The following is a 23,329-nucleotide window of genomic DNA, read 5'->3' as shown; positions in this document are numbered from 1 at the left end:
AGTAAAAATTTGAAAAATTTAAAAATATAAATAAAAAGTTATGATATACACTTAGGAATATTAGTATTGTTTTCTTTCTCTATGCTCTTAATAATCTAGAAGTCTCACATAGCTTTTGCATTAGAATAGTTTTAGAAACTTAGGTTAATATATAGGTAATAATCTTTACATCTATCAATAAATATATTACATGAGTATCTATGATTGTTTGGTAGTAAGTTTCTTAAATCTAGGCTAGAGTACTTATTCTACAAATCATGTGAGAATATAGCATAAAGCCTTATATGAGTGAAACATTTGAGAAATGACACAAGGGAGAAGAAAAATCCGGATAGAGAAATCACACGTCCACTTGCTTGATCACTATACCATATCCTAAGCGAGAATTTAGGCCCTCTTTGGATTGATATAGCCAGAAATTCAAACCTTATGAAATTATTTTCCGCTAGTCGCCCCTCTGAGCCTTTCTTTAGCCTTTCATAAACCACAATTCCTTTATCCTTTTACAAAACAAAATAAAAATAAAAATCAACCTACCCATTCTTTGAATGAGTCTGAGAATAGAGATGAAGAATAGAAAATAGAAAGACCTTTGAAATCAAGAATTTGTTACTCGATTCAAATAAGAAAAGAAAGTTTTCATCCAAATAAAAAAAAAAAAAAAAAAAATAGTTAGAACTCCAAAAATAGAATCAAAGGAGTCAAAAGCCAAAGAAAAAGAAAAATATGGCTAAGGATGGAAACAAAGTGTAGAAGCAAAAGTAAAGAACAAGGTTTTCTCTAGTTACATAATATGAAGACTATATTATCTCAGACTTGTCCTTTTTGAATATCCATTTCCTTCCTTCTTAAATCATCTCCTAATCCCCGCAACACCTAATAAAGACCTCTAGCTCAATTAGGAATAGGTTAGTGTGATAGTAAGTGGCAGATGTGTTTGATCGACTCCGACTTCCTTGTATGTCATTGAGATTGTAAGGTAAAGTGTGCCCACTACACACTGGAGTAGCGAAACTTGAGCGGAAAAATCAGAGTCGTTTTTGTCTTGACATTTATGTGAGGACCTACTTAAGGAAGCTATTCCAAGTTTTCATAAACGGACCTGCTAGTACATTTCATAATATTACTCATTATATATATGTTTATTCGTAAATGATTGATTATTATGCATATATTAGCTTAGGTTTCGACTTGATTATTCTGTATCCATTGCTAGTGAGATGTATAGATAATTGAGACATAAATAAGGAAACAATAATTTTATTTCTTAGTCGTCGTAGTATAGATGAAGTTTGTGAGTACCTTTACTGGAAAACTCTCACGATGCTATAACTCGTCCACAAGGGAATTTCTAGTGATTTAAGGCCTTGTTGCATATAGTCAATGCAATCGCACTCGGCGAAACGAGACTAGTTAGAACTCCATTTTTGGTCACTTATTCTAATTTCTCATATTTGCTTGAGGACAAGCAAAATGCTGTTTGGGGGTGGTTTGATAAGAGCCCAAAACTATATTTTTAACCCTTTAACAATATTGCTGTTAGACCAATTATGTGATTAATAATATAGGTTTATCACTAATTACGTGCTTTTGAGTATTTTAGGCTTTGGAGTTGAATAAATGTAAATTCGTTACTAATTAGGCGCTAAAAGGAGCTAAAGGGATTGCTATGAAAGTTCTATGAAGAAAGCCCAAGTTTTATGGAGAAAAAACACTTAAAAAGCCTAAGTCAAAGCTGTTAAGTGAAAGTCAAACCGGATTAGAAAGTTGAAGAAAAATCAACAGAACTTCAAAAAGCCATATCTTTGGACTCAGATCTCGGATTTGGGCCCATTTTATATCAAAATGACTGGCTCAGAAAGCTCTTTCCAATGATCTAGACATTGACTCAATCAGAGTAGTATAAGTTGGTGAAAACTTGTGTTACAGTAACACGACCAGAATGTCGGATTCAACGAATTGGGTTTTGGGCTCAATTTTTCGGCCCAAAACATGGCTCCTCTGCCCAAGCACGAATTTGGGGATCTAAATCTTCTATATCAAGAGACAAAAGCTTAGCTCTTAAGCTATCTAGATCCAAACCTAGTTCTAGTTCATAAAAATTTAGTTTTGTAATATAGGATTAGTTTTAATTCATTAAATTAGTTTTTATAGATTAATCTAGTTAGTTATCAATTTTATTAGTTGTTAGAACAAGAATGAATATTATTTATATTAGCTAGACCTAGATTAGAAAATAAATTAGCTTAGACTCCATTAATTAGTTTTATTATCTTGTTTTTAATTTAGTTATTGAATCATTAATAATTCTTCATTAGATTAATAAAAGTCAAGTTATTGTTCTTCATTATGTTTTCTTATTATTCATATGTTAATGATAGTCTAATGAATTATAGCTAAACCTTCATTAGAGGGGTTTGATGAAGCTTGGATGAAGACTTGATATGTTAGTTAGAATTATTGCATTTAAGAGTTCACTCTAGTAGGTTAGTTGATTCGCCATGAGAATGGGTTGAACTTCCTCACATGCTAATTATTAGTTGGCAGAGATTGCTATGAATAATTAGGGATCACAATTAATCTTAATTGGTTATGATTGCAATAATCTATACTAGCATATTAGGAATTTATTTAAGTGAAATCAAATCCCCCTAATCTCTTCTCCATATTCTTCTCTATATTTCATTCAATTCATATTCAATTGCTAGTTAAATTATTATAAGTAAATTCATATAATTAGTTTTATAGTGTAAATTCATCTCTATAAATATTGCTCTCACCATTATTCCCTTGTGTTGATTAATTGATTTCTTTATGTCTTGGTAGTTTAGGAGTGGAACGATTTCGTACTATATATATTGCATAAATCTATATGTGAGAGTAGGAAATAAATAATTGATACCGTAAGAATATGATTAGAATAATCTAATTGAGTTTTTAAGGGTTATCAGACCGCATCTAGGTTAGGTCTACGAAAATTAGATGGTAAGGAAGGAAGTGCAGAGGGTCTCCCAGAAGTGGATGGGGTCGCGGATGGAGAGTTGGCTTAGCAAAAGGGGACTCCGATGGGTTAGTGGTGGGGCTGGAAGATCTCGAGTTGGTAGAGGAGCCAGAAGATCTAGTGGTCGAGGACACAGATCTGGTAGTGGATGAGCCACCAAAGTCAGAATCAGACATTGTAAAAACAAGAAGGAGAAGGAGAAGCGGAACAAGATGGGTGTAGGGCACCCAATGAAGAAGAAGGTGAACGGATAGTGAAAAAAAGAAAAATAAAAGTAAAGTGATCAACAAACATGCACCATAAATGAAATGGAAGGGAAAGACACAAACCTAATCAGGTTAGAGCAATTGCCAAGCAAGGTACGATGATGGAACGGGAGCGAGATGCAGGGAAGGCTTCACCAGTGGGAAGAGTGAGAAGGTAAGGTTGTAGAAGACAAGAAAATGGGGAAAGAGAGTAAGGGAGAATGAAGGGGCAGTGCGGTAAAAGAATGTAAAGTGTGGAAGATGAAGGAGTGCATAATAAGGTTTTTGGGCGGGATTTGATGAGACAAGGGTAAAAGCGGTAAAGGAAAAACACGTAAGCAGAGAAACATACCACCTAAATGTGGGCATGTGTCTTCGTGAGAATTGAAGAGGCAAGGACAGTTAGGCGTGCGCCGTGGGACATGTGGTAAGGGTTCAAAGGTCAAGGCAGGAGGTAGAACGTGGCTGTCAGAGGAGATAATGCTTCAGATTTGAACAAAGGATCCCAGACAAGACAACATTTCAAGTAGCCAGCTATTGAGTCTCGGCCCGCGGGGCTATATCAATTTAAGGGCCGAGAGGTGGCATCTGTATCAACCCTTTTATGACTAGTAAGGTGGTAGGTTATCCGGCCCAGAGCAAAGTAAGTAGATGGGAACGTGAAGCAGGTAATCATGTCCACGGAACCCTAAAGTGACGTCAGTAGGGAATAATGTCAGGTAGATCCCCAAGTTAGACCAGACATGAGATAAGGAAAGAGAGAGTGGAAGCACGATGTCACACCCCGAATTTCGACAGAATTCGGAAAAAAAAAACAATATTTGTTCCCGACTCTTCGATCTTCGAGGTGTGACGCACTCTCAACTCCCAAAAACCCATAAACAGAGTAAATATGCGGATAATTTAAAAACCAATAAAAATTTCAAATTAACAAAAGTCCTCTTCATTACAAAAATTAACAAATGAAAATGCAAATAATCTTATCTCAACTAAAAATCTATATCACCTCAAAGGAAAACAAAGCCTATCTTGAAATGCGATGCTAACACAAACCACAAGCAGCAACCAATCTTCTTCAACACTAAATATGTCAAGACTTATCAACTATGTTCATTTAATGAACACACCCGATAAGCAAACATGCAAATCGGGTTAGCATTATAAAAATGCTGGTGTGAGTAGCTCTAAAATACAACATATACTTATACCAAATATATACACAATCCATACGGCAGTTAGTTCCTCCACCGAGGCGCCTTAACTTTCCACGACTAATACAACATCCTTAAGTTCAATAACTAAGGCAGATAGTTCCTCCACTGAGGTGCCTTAACTTCCCACTAACCAGACAACAAACTATACGCATAATAAATAAGGCATGTAGTTCCTCCATCGAGGCGCCTTAGGTTCTAACTAAACAAATAACCAACCATGCATATTATATTTGTACCGTATTTCATACTCAATTACAGAGTGGGTCGTCTCTGCCCAAGTAATTAGTTTGACCCACACTTCTGCAAATACAATCATCTATCTAAAGATACATCAATAATCAACACATTACCATAATTATATTAATTAAGGCTTTCTTTACGTGTCCCTAAAATCACGTCGTATTTATGTCTTACCTAGTTTCCCTGGCTACCACAATCGCTTCCCAACGCTGAACATGTATATCCACATGCCTCCCCTCACATAATGAACCAATTCGTGCGTAACTACCCTGAGCGGGATGCCGCACACTAGGTAACCCTCACACGAAAGCCATTATGTGAGTACTGCCATTATACGGCATAAAATATCGCGCATCTCGTTCTAATTTTGCGAACGGAATAATCAAGCCACTATTCGGCTACGCCAGAAGGGCCATTCAGCTTCACTGAAACGCCAGAAGGGCCAATCACATTACTTACGCCAGAAGGGCCATTCAGATTCACTGAAACGCCAGAAGGGCCAAATCACATGAGTTGTGGTAGCTAGGTTCTAGGATTTTCGTTACGTAATTTATTCAGGTGTCATACATTTATGACTCATAATAATTCCACCATATCACGTGCAGGTCAAATACCTTATTGCACTAAGCCACAATATTTAGAAATATCTTAATTATATCTCATAACCACTTTCATTCTTTCACGTGCCAATATATTATTGTACTACGCCACAATCCCGTGGGAAATATCCACAAATACTCTACTAGCATCTCACAGATAAAATAATGGAGTGTCTATACATTTTTTCTCCAAAACTATTGCATTTAATATATTTATATCCCAAGATATTATATAATGTCACAATCGCTTCAAACATATCGCATAACATTTTTGTAGCGTTTTAGGAATATTATATCTCCTAAAGTTTCTATCTCGTCACGTGTCAAAATATACACAATATCAACGTCAAATCTTTCTTAGATAATGACAACCAAATTTATACAAGCTTCCACAGCATTTTAGCATTTGATTTATCCATACAATTTACAACATAAAACGTAACACAATTAAGCAGTCCACAGTCCACAATCAAATCCCCAAAAATCTAAAGTCCATGAATCTAAGTCCGTATATAATTTAATTCTCATAAAAACTTATATATCTAAGTCTTATAAAAATTCCCCGCTTGTTACGTGCCAAAATATTATAGGTTTTACACACTACCCACGTCAAATCTTAATTAGATAAAGACAACCAAAATTATACAATTTCCGACAATATTTTATTACTACATTTGTCCATATACTTAAATATGTGAAAAACTGGAAAAGTCAACATTCCACAGTCAACGGTCAAAGTCAAAGTCAACACGTCATTGTCAAAGTCAACACGTCATTGTCAAAGTCAAACTGTCGTTTCCATGTTCAACAGGTTCAGGGTCATAGTCATGGTTTATGACTAAGGTCAATGTGTATGGTTTATGGGATCATGACTAAAGTAATGGTTAAGGTCATGGTTCGGACCCAACTAGCCAAGCCCAAACCTTAGAACCTGGCCCCAAAAGTCTAAAACCAGCTTATTTATTCCACCTGACCCAATCGGGGACATAAGGACCATCCCACATAAATTAGAAACCGGCCCAAAGAAAACTAATAGAACTGGCCCTAAACAAAACAAACTAAAATCGGGCCCAAAAACCAACTAAGGCCCAAGACAAAACCAATTAGTTTTACCCCAAACAACTTAACCTAAACTGGGCCCAAACTAAACCAAATAAACCGGCCCATCTAATAAAACTAAAGGCTTTGGCCCAAAGCCCAAGCCCAGCTGGTCATCTTCTCCATCAGCCACCACCAGTTCGGCCACCGCCAGTTCCGATCGCCCACCCATTTCAACCAACCGATTTTGATCCCCATAACAACCCCTACAACTTTAACAAAGCCAAAAACCTCAAATCCTTAAATCCAAACTTCACCAAACTAGATCTGGAAATAATTCCCGCCGCCATTAACGCTTGTTTCAAGCTTCCAACAACCCCTATTCGACCGCCCTCACCCACTCAAACACACCCCCTCACAACCAAACCTTTGGAGTGTAATCAACACCCAAACTGAACCTCCAGGCTCACAACTGTCGACGCCATTAACATCTCCTTCCAAGCTCCAACATCCCCCATACACCCCACTATCACCAAATAAAAAAAAACCAACTAAACCCACCAAAACAACAACATAAAAAAAAGTGAGGCGCCTCCATTAACGACCTCGTCAAAGTTCAATAGCACCACCCAATCCGTAATTCAATCAACACAACAAGAGTATAATCTACAAACAGTTACAAATAATATACTAACAGTTCCAAATCGAATACAGGACCACTGTTTGTTTTGTCTCGCGTCGCCATTGACGACTTCTTCCAAGTTTCCAACGGTCCGGACAATTTCAATAATAACCAAAACAATATACTAATATATAACCAGTTTAATAATAACGAGACATGACGAAACAGAATGAACAATAAAATTGTTTCTATATACCGGTGAAGTAGAAAAATTAACTACTCACTTGTATAAAAAGCTCAACGAATTCCTCCTAGTCCGAATCGTCGCGCTCCACGCTCTAGCAATCCAGCTTCTATCTCTGCCTCCATTTTTATTATTTTTTTATTCTCTAAGAACCCTATTATCTAGAACAATGTGATTATATACTTGGGTTTGAAACCCAAGCCCAACACAGACTCGAGCCCAGAAACCAGGCCCACATATCCCAAATCCAATCCAGCGAATTTTAAATAAATAAATTAATAAATTAATTAATTAATAATTACGTATTTTAATTACGGGCGTTACACACGATAGCCAGGCTACGGAACCCTAAAGGGACTGGTGGGAAGGTAGTGGTCAAAGGATGGAAAGGAGGATCAACGGACAGGAGTAGATGAGAGGATGATATAAAAAGGAATAGTAGTGAAAAAGAGGCAAGGAAAAAAAGAGAAAGAGAGGTTAAGGAAGAGAGAAAAAACCTAGGAAGCTATTAGGGAAATTTGTGGTAAACACAGGTTTAATTCATGTTCCCCCATAAAATTTTAATTGATGTTCCTTAAGATGATTTTTATTCAAGATTAAGTTTATATTCATGAATGGAAAATCTTACATTCCATATTGGAACAATGAGTATATTTGTATAAGCTAATGTTAGTGCAAGCCCTGTACGGGTGCTGCTTAAGCAAGAGTTGTATCTTTTCTTTCTTTACATTTCCTTTCGGATGTGAGCACTATTTGTTTTTACCGTTAGCGGATATATAGTATGGTTGATACAATGTTATTCTCTACGCATTTATATCCTTTGGCTTTTGAAAATTCAACTTTTTAATCTCCATATACTATTTTTGTGTTTAATTGAATTGCTAATAGAAAACTTGATGGAGAAGGGAATTATTCTAATATTTTTTTCGTATTATGTTCAAGGGGATAAGGCTTCAAAGTGGAAGTTGGTGTTCTATCACATTGCTTGCATTGACTCATCGAAGGTTTATTTTCCAACCTTTTTCTTAGTCCCTTCAAATTTTTTGTTGTTGTTTAGTCTATATAGTGGAACTTGCTCTAATCTCATAAGGTTTTGAGAAGAATCTCAAGTACATATCTGTAATTAACTTGTTGGAACAAATTATTCAATGATTTTTTCTCTCTAGCTCTTTATAGTGTATTGATCAGTTCCTCTTTAGTTACAACCTGCTGGTTCTTGGTATCTTGTAATTTCAATTACTTATTTGGACTTTTAAGGCTGATGGGTACTTGATTAGTGGAGTCTACTCACTGAAGTGATTTCTTATTTTTCTTTGTATACTTACTAAATTGGATAGAAGTTGGGATTTTTAGCAACAAGGGTTTCTTGATGGTTATTCAGACTTCAAAATGAACTTTGTACATCATAGAGAAGTAAATAAAAAAGTTGTTGACACTGTTTTTCTTTTTCTTCTAATAATTGAAATGAGAAACCCAAGCACATATTTATATGCAATCTTTCCTAGATAAACCGCTTGTTGAGCGCTATACTGTTTTTTTGAGGAAATCAATGCCAGTTAGCTGCTACCTTGTTTTGTTGCAGAGGATGGTAACTCCGTATCCTTTTATATTATTCTACAAAGCAAAATTTTCTTCTAGTCATAGTGATTAAATATTATTGCAAATATTCATGTTACTACTTGTTTATGGTCCAATTTTATCGTTCTATCCGTTAAGTTCTTGTTATCTTTCAGGAGAAAAGGGAAGGGTTGGGTGCTACTTGTGTAAAAAAAGTGGCAGAATACCGATTTTGGTAACCTGAGAAGAAATTCTTCCAAAAGACTTCTGTTTTTTTATTTTATCTTTCTTTCAGTCCTATATATATTTTGGCAACATACAAACTAACGTTCTTTTTTTTTTATTAAATTTTAAGACGAAGAAACTTTCCCTTATGAAGACCCGCAGCTCTTATGATATTAGGTCAAGTTCGAATCAAGTGTGTTCACTTCTCCAAGATAGTAGTGCCAACAACGCTCAAGATGTATATCATAAACGTGTGGATATGAGGACTTGGGATTGGGATGTTAAATTTTGATTTTATGAAGTACATTTTGGACTATCCAAAATTTTAGATGTCTTTTTGCAATGGATTGGGATGTTAGAATTGAAATGCTGTTTCGGATGAGTGATTTCTAAAATATGTATTGATTCTTCGTTTTTTGGACAACTTATACCACGTGGTTTATTTACTAGTTTACAGCTCAGCTTAAAATCATATTTTGATTCTTTTTTTTTTTTAGATTTATTTATTTTTTGTCACGGTTTTAACTGATTTGTACTCAAAACATTACCTTTTGTCATTGTTTTGATTATTATTTATTACTATTTTACCATAAACGTCACAAAAGACTAGTTTTATGGTGACTATTTTTAAGTTTTTGTCACTGTCCTTTTTCGGTAGGCAAGCTTCTCTTGAAAAACTATTTGTGAAAAAAATAAATGACCCCCACTCCGTCACGATTTTGGAAAAAAAAAACAGTGACAAAAGACTTTTTGTCACTATTTTTAATAGTGATATAAAGCATTTTTTCTTGTAGTGAGAAACTACTGAAGAATATGGAAAACTGGACCTGAGATACAGAGACGAACAGCCCATAGCACGTGAACGCCTTCCACTAGAAACGAATTTTGAATATTGAAGAGGGCGTGCACGCCTGTACGAAGACAATCTTGAGCACGTGCGCGCCTTGATCAATACGGAGATAGAGAGATTACCTGCCTTTCAAACCATAGAGAATAATAAGACAGAGATTGCGGAACCTTGAATACTGACTTCAAACCATGGAGAATAATAAGACAAAGAGATTGTGGAACCTTGAATACATGAACAGGAACGATGAATAGTCACGATGAACAGTACGATGAACAATGCGATAAATAGGGCCGGTGAACAAGAACGATGAGCAGTACTGGTGAATAGTGTTGGTGAACAGTAAATACATCCAGAGAAAGATTGAAACTTGAATCGAGATAGAAGAACTTCTTCTAGTGAGAAAGATTGAAACTTGACTTGAATTGAATATTGAAAATTGAAAAAAATTGATTTTGATTTTGAGAGATTTCTCTCCTAGCATACCACTAAACTTTGATTTGAACCTGATGCTCTGATACTATGTTAAATTCCATGTTAGTGGTGATGTTAAGAGAGTTGTGACATTGTTGTAATGAGATAAACCAAGCAGAAGAATGAAGAAGAATAGAGGCTTGAATAATTAGGTTAGGTTATTGAGAAAGAGAGATATTGATTAGGGTTTGAATTTGAGAGTTAAGTTCTCTACCCAGAGTTACATATTTATACTAACTTACCTTGGGTGTGAAGTAACCCAAAATATGAGAATAGAAACTACTAGATATGGATGTTCATACTTATAACACTTATAGAAACGTGAGACTTTATATATAGGACATATTCTAATATGTTAAAATTCATGTTAGTGGTGATGCTAGGAGAGTTGTGACACTGTTGTAATAAGAAAAACCAAGAAGAAGAATAGAGGCTTGAATAATTAGGTTAGGTTATTGAGAGAGAGATATATTGATTAGGGTTTGAGTTTGAGAGTTAAGTTCTCTACCCAGGGTTACATATTTATACTAACCTACCTTGGGTGTAAAGTAACCTAAAACATGAGAATAGAAACTACTAGATATGGATGTCCACACTTATAATACTTATAGAAACGTGGGACTTTAAATATATGACATATTCTAATACAAAGTGCCGAAGTTGAGATATGGCCTGCTTGTGCTGCTATGAATCCAATAGTGTAAGTTGTTTAACACTAGGTCAGTAAATTTATATTTGAGATACTTGTAAATGTTGGTTGCATATTCATCCCATTTTATCTAACTTCACATGTGATTTATGAAGTAAGGATTTATGCGGTTCTAGTGACAGAGCCAGGAAATTGAGTGAGGGCCAGCCACCCAGACAACCATTAAAAAAAAAACTAATTGAGTTTAACTAATATTTGAAACCCAATCACAAAATCACAAAACACGTATAAAATGAACGTAAAAAATCATATAAAATGATTGCAATAAGTGTATTAGAAAAAAGAATAAAAGAATCCAAAAAGTAGAAAAAAAAAATTAAATAAGCCAATGGTTTAGAAAATTTACTTGAAACTTACCACGCGTCCACAAGAAATCTTGTATTATAGTAGGGCTATTTAGCTTTTGAGCCACTTTTTAATTGGATAATTTGCAGTTGGTCACTAATTGATTGTTTATTTGCGTTTGGGCCAAAATTGACAGTTGACTGTGTTGACTTGAGTAGACCGTCTTGTTCCATCTATAATTTCCTAAAAATGGCTAAAATGCCTTGCGCATGCCATACATGTGACTTACTTGTGGACCAAACACAAATATTACTATTAATAGTATGACCAAATACTAAAAATTCTAAGTAATAGTCAAACACACAAAATCTAAGATTTGATTCGATGGTCATATATATAAGAATCTTTTTGTGACTACAACTTACATCATGCATCTAAGCCAAGTTAATTAAAGAAATTATCGGGGACCAAGTTAATTAACATACACACGCAAATACAACCCAAAAGTGGTGGGTAGGATCAAAACAAAATGCATATTATTAATTTTTGCATAATTGTACGAATTAAATAGTCTCGATCATTACACAAATTGTTTTGTAGTAGGAGCAAAATGAAACTTCACGAATATTATTATAAACACATTTGGGATAGATTGTCATAATTCAATTGTTATACTTAGAGGTTAGAAGGTGTTTGCTTTTCATTAGCTTTTATACTAAAATAATTGTAAGATATTGTTCAAATTGGTCTATCTTAAGCCTAAATTTGAACAAGATTCTTACATCTATATAAAGATGACCGATTGTAGAACACCTCGTACGATTTATTACTAGTGTTAGTCATGGGGTTGAACAATCTATTGTTGATTCAATTGCTATCATTAGGTATAAATTAGAATATAATAAATGTTTGTAAAAGAGATCGAGTGAATATTTGAGTGGTCAGTTTATCCAATTAGAGAGTTTTAACTTTTAAGGAGGCGGTGGTGAACTTATGCTAATAGGAGAGGTAGAAGAATAGAGGGGTATAATATATAATATAATTTTTTAAGGGTGAGTTTATAGATGTAACAAGGGGAGAATATTAACACTATAAATTATTGTTAATGGTACCAAAAACATAAAATTGTACACTCCAATTAGCAGCTAATAATTTTATGTCAATTTAGAGTTGGTTATTGTATTTAGGGTCAATTATCAATTACATGAAAGATGCATCATAATTAGAGCATACAATCGGAATTAGAACAAATTTAGGCCTCTTTATTAAATGCCCAAGTCTTATATCAAAATTAGGGTTTGGCCCCAAACTTTAACTGTAAATTAGAGTTTGGTCATAAGGGTAAATGTGTCAATATATAAAATATGGATGGGTAATCGTTAATTTTGGCCTAAATGCAAATAAACGATCAATTGGTGACCAACTGCAAATTCTCCAATTAAAAAGTGGCCCTAGCCCATTATAGTATTGACTATAGGGTAGAGTGATTACTTAAGTCTGAAGAAGATTTTTCTTAGTTTGGAAAAAAAAAATAGTGAAGAAGTAGAGACTAAAAAGGGAGAGACCGAGATAGTACATGAGGGGCTTTTGGGTTTTTGGATTTTTTAACTTTTTTTTTTAAAGAACAGTCTGCCCAATATTTCGTGAGAACTTGGGATCTAGGTGCATTGCCTAGAATTAGCAAGTAATGAGATTATCATGAACATGTCATGTGTTAGAGTAAATAAGTGAGGGAAAACCGAATACGAATTGTGATTTAAGTTCTTTACACTAGTTCTACTTGGAATATAATATCTTTTTTCCAATTTTCATTTTCACATTTTGAGTAGAAAGGAGAGAGAGTACGTGTGGAATATTTGGGAGAGAGGGTATGAGAATATTTGAGGATATTTTCTTTTATTTTTGGAGAAGGTTTCTGTTTTTGGTTGGTTTGCCCCTTTTTTTTTCGACTTTTCCTAATATTTGTCTTGAGTTTTTTGGTGCCCCCGCTCCGCCAGTGGCGGTTCCCATGCATGGTTCATATCCAAGAAGAAAAGAGACCAGAGGAAAGCAACAAGCTCCCAACTTTCAATAAAGGTGAATAAACTAGCCCCACGTTTGGTTTTCATGCATTTTGTTTGTATTTTCTTTTTTGGAAGCTATTATTTTTTTGGGTTGGGCATCTCCAATGGAGAGTGTATATATACACCTCCACATAAGTGCCACATAGGGGCCACTAGGATTTTATGGCCCCTCTTACACATTAATAGTTTCACATCCAAAATGATATCCAATGCAACAAAGTTTAAGAGTTTGTGAAATTAAAAAACTTAGGAAAACCGACAGTCAAAGTCCGTCGCAAGGGGTTTAACCAAAAAATAAATAAAAACGCACGTCACTTTGAGTAACGTCCGTAGTTTATTAAAACTGGGCCAACCAATAAATGACGGTCTTTACCCGTCGCAAACGTTACAATTCTAAAAAAAATAAAACAGATGTGAGTTTAAGTGATGTCTGAATTTCTTTTTAATTGGGACGTTACTTCAAGTGACGCTCGAAATGTTTATTAACTAATAGCCAGAGAAGAAACTAACACCATAGTTTCTCTCATGGCGGCTGGTTCTTAATGGCCCCTTTCTCTCATGGTGGCTGGTTCTCACTCTCTCTTAGGGTTTCGAATTGAAACCTAAACCCCAGAAATCAAATTGGTGTTACAGAGATATCTTCAATGCTCTGGTCTGGGTTTGGTTAGTATGAGTTCTGGGTCAGTGAGAGGTGTTTGGGGGATCTCTTGGATCTCCCTTAGATCCCTTGCCACCTAGAAGTGATTTCGGCCCCCTGATTTGTCTCTGCTCCTTCTTTTGGCGGTTTGATTGGTATAACTCTAGAAGACCGATCCTCAGGCGGCGAGAAGAAGGGATTGTCTCCAAATCCAAACAAGACAAGGCCGACTGGTTGTGTAGTGTGGTCTACTCTTGATTACTATAGAGGTTTGACTGTGTTGTGGTTTGGAGTGGGTGTGTGAGCTTGGGATGGAGAGATGTCTTTGGATAAAGCTCGAACTTGACTCAAAGACGCGCCCGGGTTGGAACTCTGGAGGTGACCGGTGGTAGGAGATGCCCTATACAACCTCTCGAACGGGTTTGGTTTGAATTGGGATTGAGAGTTGGATTCTTGGCTGCCAGAGTTGGTTTCTAGGGTGGGGCCGGGGATCTGTCGGAGGTGGGGCAAAGAACATTGCATGGAGTGGTCAGTTGGTTGATTGGTGGCGGGAATAAGAGATGCCGCCAAAGTTGGTGGTAGTTGTTCCGGCAAGTAAAGAAGAAGGTGGTGGGTTGTTGATCCAGATCCACTTCTCAAGCGGGTTGGTGTGGTTGTGCTCAGGCTGTTTGGATTCTGGCCCGATTAGTTGGGCCGATTTATTAGCCTAGAGTGTAGACTTGAGCCGGGCTAAGGGGATTTTCTTCAGCTATTGGTCCCCTATGTTTGAACCTAGTTTGAGCCCTGCCTAACGGGGTTTCAACATACTTAGTACCAGCATGGTTGCTTAATTGCACCAAGATGTTGTATTGTCCACGATTCACTTGCAAATCCTCGTGCTTATAAACGAGGATGCGAGTGGTACTATGAATGTGAGGATATATTATATTAATACAGGTGGGGGTCTGCCTAACCCTAGCTTAATCTTTAAAAAGAAAAACTAATAGCCAGATGAGGAATTCCCCACCCCCTCTATTAGCTATTAGCTTATCACCTTGGGATTTACACCCCCCATTGGAAACATGTTTTTGACATTTAGAGGGTAAATTTTACACTTTAAACAATTTACACCATCCATTGGAGATGCCCAATTAGGATTCCCCCTCCCCCAAATACACAAAAAAAAAAAATCAACTTGGGTTGACTGTATTTTTTTTTGAGTTGGGAGACCCTAATTGCCCTTCTAGTGGCTCATCTAGGGGGTAACACTAACTAACCCTATTTTTTTTTCTTTCTATTTTGGCTGTTGTTATTGTTTAAGGGCACTCTTTCTGGTTTGAGATGTGTTAAGAGCACTCACCAGACATTGAGACAAGCAACGATGAAGAAGATGATGATCCTTGTAATTATAATTCTTAATTTGGAAAACTTTTTACTGGAGAATTGGAGACAGTAGTGTTGATATGTAAAGTCAAAGTGTTTATCTCTGCTTCTGTTTCGTATTTTTCACAAATGACATCCTCAAATAAAGTGAAACCTTGTATCGATATGCTTGCTTAGCCAGGATTCTTTGCTAAAGTAAGTATGGATTTGTTAGAACATTTGTTGTCGTCGCTTCTTCCTGCGGCTTATTATGCTCTTTTATCAAACTTCTAATTATAATGGCAGGGCAAGCACATGAGGTTGCAGAAACATACTCAACATCACTAGTAGAATGTGTGACCATCCCAAGTGAGGCGCTATCTCCAATATAACATACAAACTCGGTGGTGCTTTTTCTAACATGCAAAACTCCATCATATTTGCTATCACAATATCTAAAAGCTTGAAAACTTTTTAGCAGACTTAAATCAGTACTGTGAGCTGTAAATTTCTTGTGTCTTACATGAAGGAGAGGTCACTAGAAAATCTTATTTGAATTCTGCATCTTCTTGACTTCTTGGACATATATGTTAATGCAATGTAACTTGTTTGCAAGGGTTCTGAAGATTCAGGACTTCTGGGAGTTTTCACCAAATGATTTAGCTTCTTCTATTGTTAATGTCTCAGTATTGAATGTGTTCTGTCCACAAATGCATTAGCATTCTCCTACTGTTAGGGGCTTCTGGCATTAATATCACAGTATCGAATGTGTTCTTTCTTCATGCATGCGCAACACGCCCATGAGATTCATAAAACTCTTTAAATATTGACTTTAAAAAGTTGATTTCTTGAAAGCCGATATATTAATAGTTAGTTTTTCTCGTTCCTCTGCTCAGGTATTAGAGATTTAGAGGTCAAAGTGGCAGATTTAAGATATGGTCCTGTCTGTACAGCTGTGGACCCAAAAGTATAACATGTGTGACAGTAGGTCAGTAAATTTATATTTGAGTTTCTTGTGGATGCTGATTACATGTTTATCCTGTTTTATCTAACTTCACATGTGATTTGTAAAGTGGGGATTCTCTGTGGTATGCATGCAGGGCCGGCTCTACCCTACCGTAGAATAGCTTAGGGCCCAGCAGTCCAAATGGCTCCCAGTTCAGCCACTAATAATTTATTTGGATTTTTTTTTTTTTTTTTTTTTTTTTTTTTTTTTAAAATTATTTTATAATAGTTAAACACATGAAAAAAATATTAATGCATTGAACACAAGAAATTACAATTACATTTTCAATACAAACCCTTCGTTCTCTCACTTTTCCAACAAAAAACTTTTAATTTCCCTGAGTAATATAAGAGTACTAAAGTAATAAATAGTTCTTCACCAATAAACTGAAAAAGGAACAATTTCTTTATTTATTTTGGTTCTGTTTGTAGCAATTATTTATCTTGCATTATTAGGATGTCCACACACTAGATTTATGAACAAAATATTAGAGGTATAAACAATAGAAAAATGAGTGTAATCAATAGTAGAAGCCTGTTTTTCCAACTTCGCTTAGGACCCCCAAATGGCTTGAGCCGCCCCTGTATGCATGCCTGGTTCATATCCGAGAAGAAAGAGACCTGAGCAAAGCCACAAGCTCCGAGTTTTTGATTAGGTAAATGGAAACTAGCCCCACTTTTTTTTTTTCGTTTTTTTTTTCTCGTCCTCTTTTGGTTGATGTTATTGTTTGAGGGACCTATTATTTCTTCTGGTTGTTGAGATGTTTTAAGAGCACTCACCATGCAAACAAAGATGAACAAGATGATGAACCTAGTGATTATAATTCTTGGTATCGAAAGCGTTTTATTGGAGATACCTTTGAAGTATGTAAATGTCATTATGTGTTGGCATCAAATATTTATTGGAAAATAAAAATCTTATCTTGAAGAAAAATATTAGTCCAAAAGTATATAATTGTTAAAGAAGTACAAAAGACGAGATACATCTAGCGCATTGCTATACTACTCAGACTGGACTGGTGCAGGTAGATTAGCATTTGTAATTGACTCTGACGACTTTTTTATTTGCTAAGATCACATCTCTAGATACAGGCCCGCCCCAGGTGCCATGTGGGCAACCGCACAGGGCCCCAATATATATGGCCCAAAAAAATAGTTTTAGTATAAAAGGCTTATTTCACAAATCAAAAGCCCAAACCGATGAAAAACCCAAAAAACTGAAAATTTCACAATAAACAGTCGATTCTCTCATATTCTCTTTCCTTATTAATTATGTTCATAAAAAAAGAAAATAGCAATAGATATAATAGATGAGGAGATCTTCTCAATGACTATATCTCTCTCTTCCTAATTAATAACGTTTTATTTTGAAAAATCACTCCAATTAATTGCTTGAGTTGTCTTCAATTACTCAAATACAAAAAGAATTAGTAAAAAAAAAATCCGCATTCACCTTATGACCATCTAGTATCCTCTCATTATCAATAATTTCTTTCTTTACAATTGTGGATTTGTATTAATTTTCACTTCGATAAATCTCAATTACTTATTCACCTAAATTTTGATTATTTTTCAAGTAAGTTAGAGATTAAAATCAATTTTTCCTTTTCTTAAATATTATTTCAATAACTCAATTTAATTCCAAAGTAATCTAGTCTAATATTATTCACCTAACTTGATTTCTTGAATCTACATGATTGTTTTCCTAATGCATTCATAGCTTATAGAATTTTGTTGATTGTTCCCATTACTGTCGCGTATGTAGAAAGAAGTTTTTTAAAATTAAAATTATTGAAATCATACTTTAGATCGACTATGTCACAAGAAAGTCTAAATTGGCTAGCGTTAATATCTATTGAAAATATTTCGACGATCCAATTTGTGTTGATGGAAGACTGGAAGAGGGCCACATTTCGCCGTTTGCACAGGTCCATTGAAAACTCAGGGACGGCCCTGCCTGGATACATAGACAGTATTGCAAAGCGAAAAAGAAAACAGATGAGTCCAATCCTATATATAATATATGGACGTAGCTTCTATGATATTCTATCTACACCCTCACTACTTCTTGCTTGAGTTTCAGAAGCATGCTAAGATGCTTTGAATAGTGCATTTGTTTCAGTTCCTTCTCCATCCGTCGCTTGCTTTGATTTTTTTGGTTCCTTTTTATATAATCTCATTAGGTCGTTTTCCATAATAAGAATCCTATTCAGCTTCTATGCCTTATCCAAAGAATGCGCCAACCACAAACAGATTAGTTGAATAGGGTACTAGATGTTAGATTGATAGGGTAGTTCAAGAATTTTCTACGATGGTGGTTGGGGCTATGGGAGGTATTAAGGGTACGTTTGGCAACCCTGAGAATTCTCACATTAACTTATTTTCGTGGGTATTACCATTCTCATGGGCCGTTTGGTAAAAATAACGGCATGAATTAGAATCATTGTCACCAAGTTCGGCGTTTTTTTAAAAAAAACGCGTTTAAAACCCGAGATATTGGCAAGGCGTCTGGTTCCAATTTAAAACCCAGGTTTTTTAAAAAAAACCCGTTTTAAACTTAAAAAACGCTTTAAAACCGAAATTTTGAAAATTTCCGCTTAAAACTTTTTTTTTTTTTTTTTTTTTTTTTTTTTTAATCTAAAAGAAAACACGAAGAAGAAAAAAAAGGTTTTGGAGTTTACCTTTTTGAAGAGTGGGCGTTAGATTGACTTATTGAGACAGTTTTATTTTGTTTTGGACTATTAATAATTAATTATAAATTTTAAAGTTATTAACTTATTTGTAGAACTTGATTATGCCATTATGGTTGGTAATTAGTAGTATCTTATTTAGAGTCATGTTTTGGTACTGAATCTAAAACTTATAGTATTTGGATGAGTAATGATAATTTGATACTTTCATGTATTTGAATTTTCTTTCATTTGTATTATTTTTATTTTTATTTTATGTGTCAATTCTTTTTTCCACTCTTATAAAAAAATCAAATTCTTTTTATTTATTATATTCTTTATCATCGGTTTTATCGCTTTCTTTTAACTGATTATTATCGCTTTAAACCCGTTTTTTATGCCCCACGTTTTTTTACGCTTTTTTTTTCGTTTTTTTCCAGAGACGTTCCGTTTAAAACACGAACTAAGTATTTTTCAAATACACCATTTTAAACCCGTACCGTACTTGGTGACAATTCACTTGAGAATAGGGCTACCACATTAGGTGGTACTCGAAGTCGCACTATTTATGTGAGAAATGAGAATAAGATAGGGGAATTTTCTCAAAGTTAGTTGTGGGGTTGTTACGTGCATATAAAACCACAACTCAACTCGTCTTCTTAACATCAACTCGTTATCGTCATCACTATTCAATCACTCGTGGGTAACCATTCTCATAAAAATTTATGCTTTTTTTTGCCAATTTTAACCACGTCTTCTTCACTTCACTTGCTTCTTTTAACATCTTCTTCTTCAAAATTGTTGAAGGTGCCCAACTAACCAAATTCGAAGGATTCCGACAGTCTCTGTTTCAGGTACTATATGGTTATTAGATTGCATGGATTCGTGTGTTTTTGGTTGTATATAATAAACTCTACAACCCCTCCTGCTACAATCATTAAACAGGTGCGGCTCTAAGGCTTGAGTCATAGCTTTCCTCGACTCGCAGTTTTGAAGAAGCTTGTAATGAACCGACACGTGACCTGCGGGGGTTGCTTCTCTAGTTGCGGACGTGATCTTTTGTTGTGTGCCCAATGATTATTTGTAACTTAACCCTCTTTTGTATAAAGGGAGTTGAGATATCTTTTAGGTGGACAAGACATTTGGTGTTTAGAGAAAGTTGGGGTTTTGAGTGCCTCGTTTCAGTCTTTTGTGAGAGCTTTAGGGAAGAAGAAGATCTTGGTGATACTATGTGATAAAGTCTACACCGTTTGATGATATAGTAAAAGGAAGATTTGTGGGTTATTAAGGATTTTTGGAATTTTTATTGAACCACTGCGAACTAAGTTTCACTTGCCAAACCGCGTAAACCTTGCGTTCATTGTGTGGTATGCTTTTACATTCTTTCATTGCTTGTTGATATCACTCATCCTTCATCCATACTTTCTTGTGTTGTTTTCTTTGTGCTTTTTGTCGCTTCCGCAATTTTTGATACAAGCACAACAGGACTGACTGCTGTCTTTCTTGCTACTTCAATTGAACTACTCATAATATTTTACTTGCGCTTTCATTATAGGAAATGGAGTTCTGTGAAAGCCCCTAAGCTAATATTCTGGCATCAAAGCAACACCAACACTAACACCTGCGGAGGTGTTCATACGATTCCGCTAGGTTCAGACTGTAAATAAAAGATCTTCGGCTGGATAGAAATGAGCTTGCAGCAGAGAAAAACATGGTTCTTTTATGTATGTTCTGTATGGCGTCTTGTTTGTGTTGGGACCAAGTGATCAAAATCAGGTCATACGAATTGTAATCACACGTTAAAATCAATTAAAGGTAACTGAGCTACATAACGCAAATGCATTTTTTTTCCGGTTGTTGCAGTTCTCCTACTAGTAATTACCAACATAGAAACTCTATAGACCTGCACAGTGATTATAATACCAAGCCTAAGAAGAATATAGAGCCCTGACTGTCCCATTAAGCTCACCGTCCAGATCAACAAGGAAAAAGCAAAATATATATATGATTGCCAGGCTTTTGTCCGATATTGATAATATTGCCAGGTTCAGAATGTTGTAGTGGCGTCATAATATCCTTCCCGTTCAAGTATGATTTGGACTTACCAAAATAGGGAATAGTTTGGATTTTCCCATCGAAGATTCAAACTATTGTTTGCATCTACATAACTACGTCAGGGAGAAGGATTTAGAACCTTGCTCCTTCAGTTTATATGCAGGTGACAAGCGCGTGAAGGTAAATTTGCAGAAGGATTGTTGAATAATTCGTGAGCTGCAACCTTGGGTCTGTGTTCTGACTTCTGAGTGATAGAAATCGGAGAAGAGTTAAAACATAGGATAAGTGAAAATTCGTGCGCTGCAACCTTCTGTCTATGTTCTGAGTGATAGGCTGATTGCAATTGGAGAAGAGTGAAACTTATTTTGTATGATAAGTTTCAGTTACGATCTGAATATCTCATAAACTGATGGCTTGCATCCACAAAATCAACCTAACATTAAATAGAATGAAGAAAGAGAAATTAGAGAAACATTAATTTCGTTACAGAAGTGAATTGGGTCAGAATGAAGAAAACTTTAAGGGGTAGCATAGCTGGTCCGACTTTGGGTTTGCTCCCAAATCGTCACCAATTCGGTCCCCTCAAGGTCACTGGTGAGGCAATACCTGGTCGAATTTCCAATCAGGCCCGGGATTAGTTGAGGTGCGCCCTCACCCCTTCTCATATGATACTGATCCCCATGAGCCCCTGTTGTTTTCGCAACTGTAAGGGCCGTCTTTCATCCAACCGCCAGTGGAGAGCCAGTTCCCCACCCGAGTCTCCAGCGAGAATCGTTTTATATAGATGTAAGCTGGCCTGTACACCCGGTTAGCAAAAAAAAAAAGAGAATGAAGAGTTCTCATGCCACTGAATGGTGGGAATGAAGGTAACATGGTGTAGCACTAGATCTATGTTGATGATGTACAACAGAGCTAAGGATTCGAGACATACTTATGGGCTTATGGAGTTATGGCCTGGGCATCGCCACAATTGTGCATGGAAGCTTCGATGGAGTTGTACCATATGTGTGTGCTTACTTTTAATTGGTAATTGGACATTTCTTTCATGTACAATGTGTTTGTTGTGTTTGTTGCTTGTTTGTGTTTTTCATGGATTAATCATGGGGTAAAGATCTTATTTAGTTGGTGTTTGTGTGTTTTGTGAAGAAGGTTATACTTATATTAAAAGAAGCAGTTCTTGCATTTATCTTCATGAACCGAGTGCAAGTCGTCATAAGTGCACAGATTTCTGATTTAGTCCTTAATCGTGTATACCTGCAGGCTGCACGGGATGCAGGTGTTCAAGTAATTATGGATGCTGGGGGAACGGAGGGAGAACTCCCAGTACAATTACTTTGTTTTGTTGATATACTGATCCCAAATGAAACTGAACTGGAACGTTTGATCGGAATGCCAACACGAAGCTTCGTTCAGTGTCAAGCTGTGTTAAAGTGCCATGAAATGGCCAGTTTTCTATATGAACATCTAAACTTTTGTACATGCTCTACATTCTCCCGGTGATCCACACTTCATATCAATAAACTGTTTTATTCTAACTACTTCTCATTTGAACATCTTTATTCTTAGGGTGTCAAGCATGTCCTGGTAAAACTCGATGAGAAAGGGTCAGCCTTATTCACAGAAGGAGAGGAAGCAATCAGGCAACCCATCATTGCTGCCGCAGAAGTTATTGATACAACTGGTGCTAGTGATACTTCTACTGCTGCTTTTGTTGTTGCATTAGTAGAGGGCAAGTCCAAAGAGGAATGCATGAGATTTTTTGGTATTGCAATCGCTTTTTCGTTCAGTTTCATTCTTTTGTTTTGATCTTATTTGTGTTTTCACAAAATTATTGTGTTGTTATTGCAGCTGCTGCAGCATCTCTTTGTGTTCAAGTTAAGGGAGCAATTCCAAGCATGCCTGAAAGAAAAACAGCATTGGATGCTCTCCAGTCTCTTTGAGAGCAATTCCTATTGTCAAAGCAGTATAGTTCTTCTAACTGCTCAAGGCCTCAACTTATATATAGGCATGTTGAAGTGACTAGTCAGATACGCTACTGAAGAATGATTGTGTTGTTGAGTGGTCTAGTGGATCCTCAAATACAATATACACGTCAAAATTTTGTAATGGTTTCTATACTAAATGGAAAGTTTACATCATACAGTTCAGTCCCAATTTTGTATTTCACAAGTTTGATGTACAATAGTCCATTACTAATTTAACAAAAAGAAAATCACTCTTTTTTATGACGACTGATCTTCAACACACTAGTAATCAAAT

The 23,329-nt window shown here is 35.8% G+C and overlaps 1 protein-coding gene across 3 annotated transcripts; it reads left to right on the top strand.

Annotated features, from left to right (window-relative positions):
* Positions 1 to 19,544: 19,544 nt before the first annotated feature.
* On the top strand, positions 19,545 to 23,224 carry LOC147482432 (ribokinase-like). Of its 3 annotated transcripts, XR_015205836.1 has the most exons (5): positions 19,570 to 20,382; positions 20,571 to 22,096; positions 22,331 to 22,544; positions 22,637 to 22,832; positions 22,919 to 23,224. XR_015205836.1 is itself a non-coding variant. In XM_086580249.1 (4 exons), the coding sequence occupies exons 1-4, from the start codon at positions 19,741 to 19,743 to the stop codon at positions 23,008 to 23,010; spliced, it is 600 nt and encodes a 199-aa protein (XP_086436375.1). In that variant the 5' UTR covers positions 19,545 to 19,740; the 3' UTR covers positions 23,011 to 23,224. The 3 variants fall into 3 exon arrangements, 1 of the variants encoding a protein (XP_086436375.1); XM_086580249.1 differs by lacking the exon at positions 20,571 to 22,096 and having other exon boundaries at positions 19,545 to 19,869; positions 22,331 to 22,513; XR_015205835.1 differs by having other exon boundaries at positions 22,331 to 22,832.
* Positions 23,225 to 23,329: the final 105 nt, after the last annotated feature.

This window comes from Coptis chinensis, chromosome 8, assembly GCF_015680905.1.
Source record: "Coptis chinensis isolate HL-2020 chromosome 8, ASM1568090v1, whole genome shotgun sequence".
In the NCBI taxonomy this organism is placed as follows: Eukaryota; Viridiplantae; Streptophyta; class Magnoliopsida; order Ranunculales; family Ranunculaceae; genus Coptis; species Coptis chinensis.
Note: the sequence above shows the minus strand (reverse complement) of the source record. Positions and strands in the feature narration are given on the sequence as shown.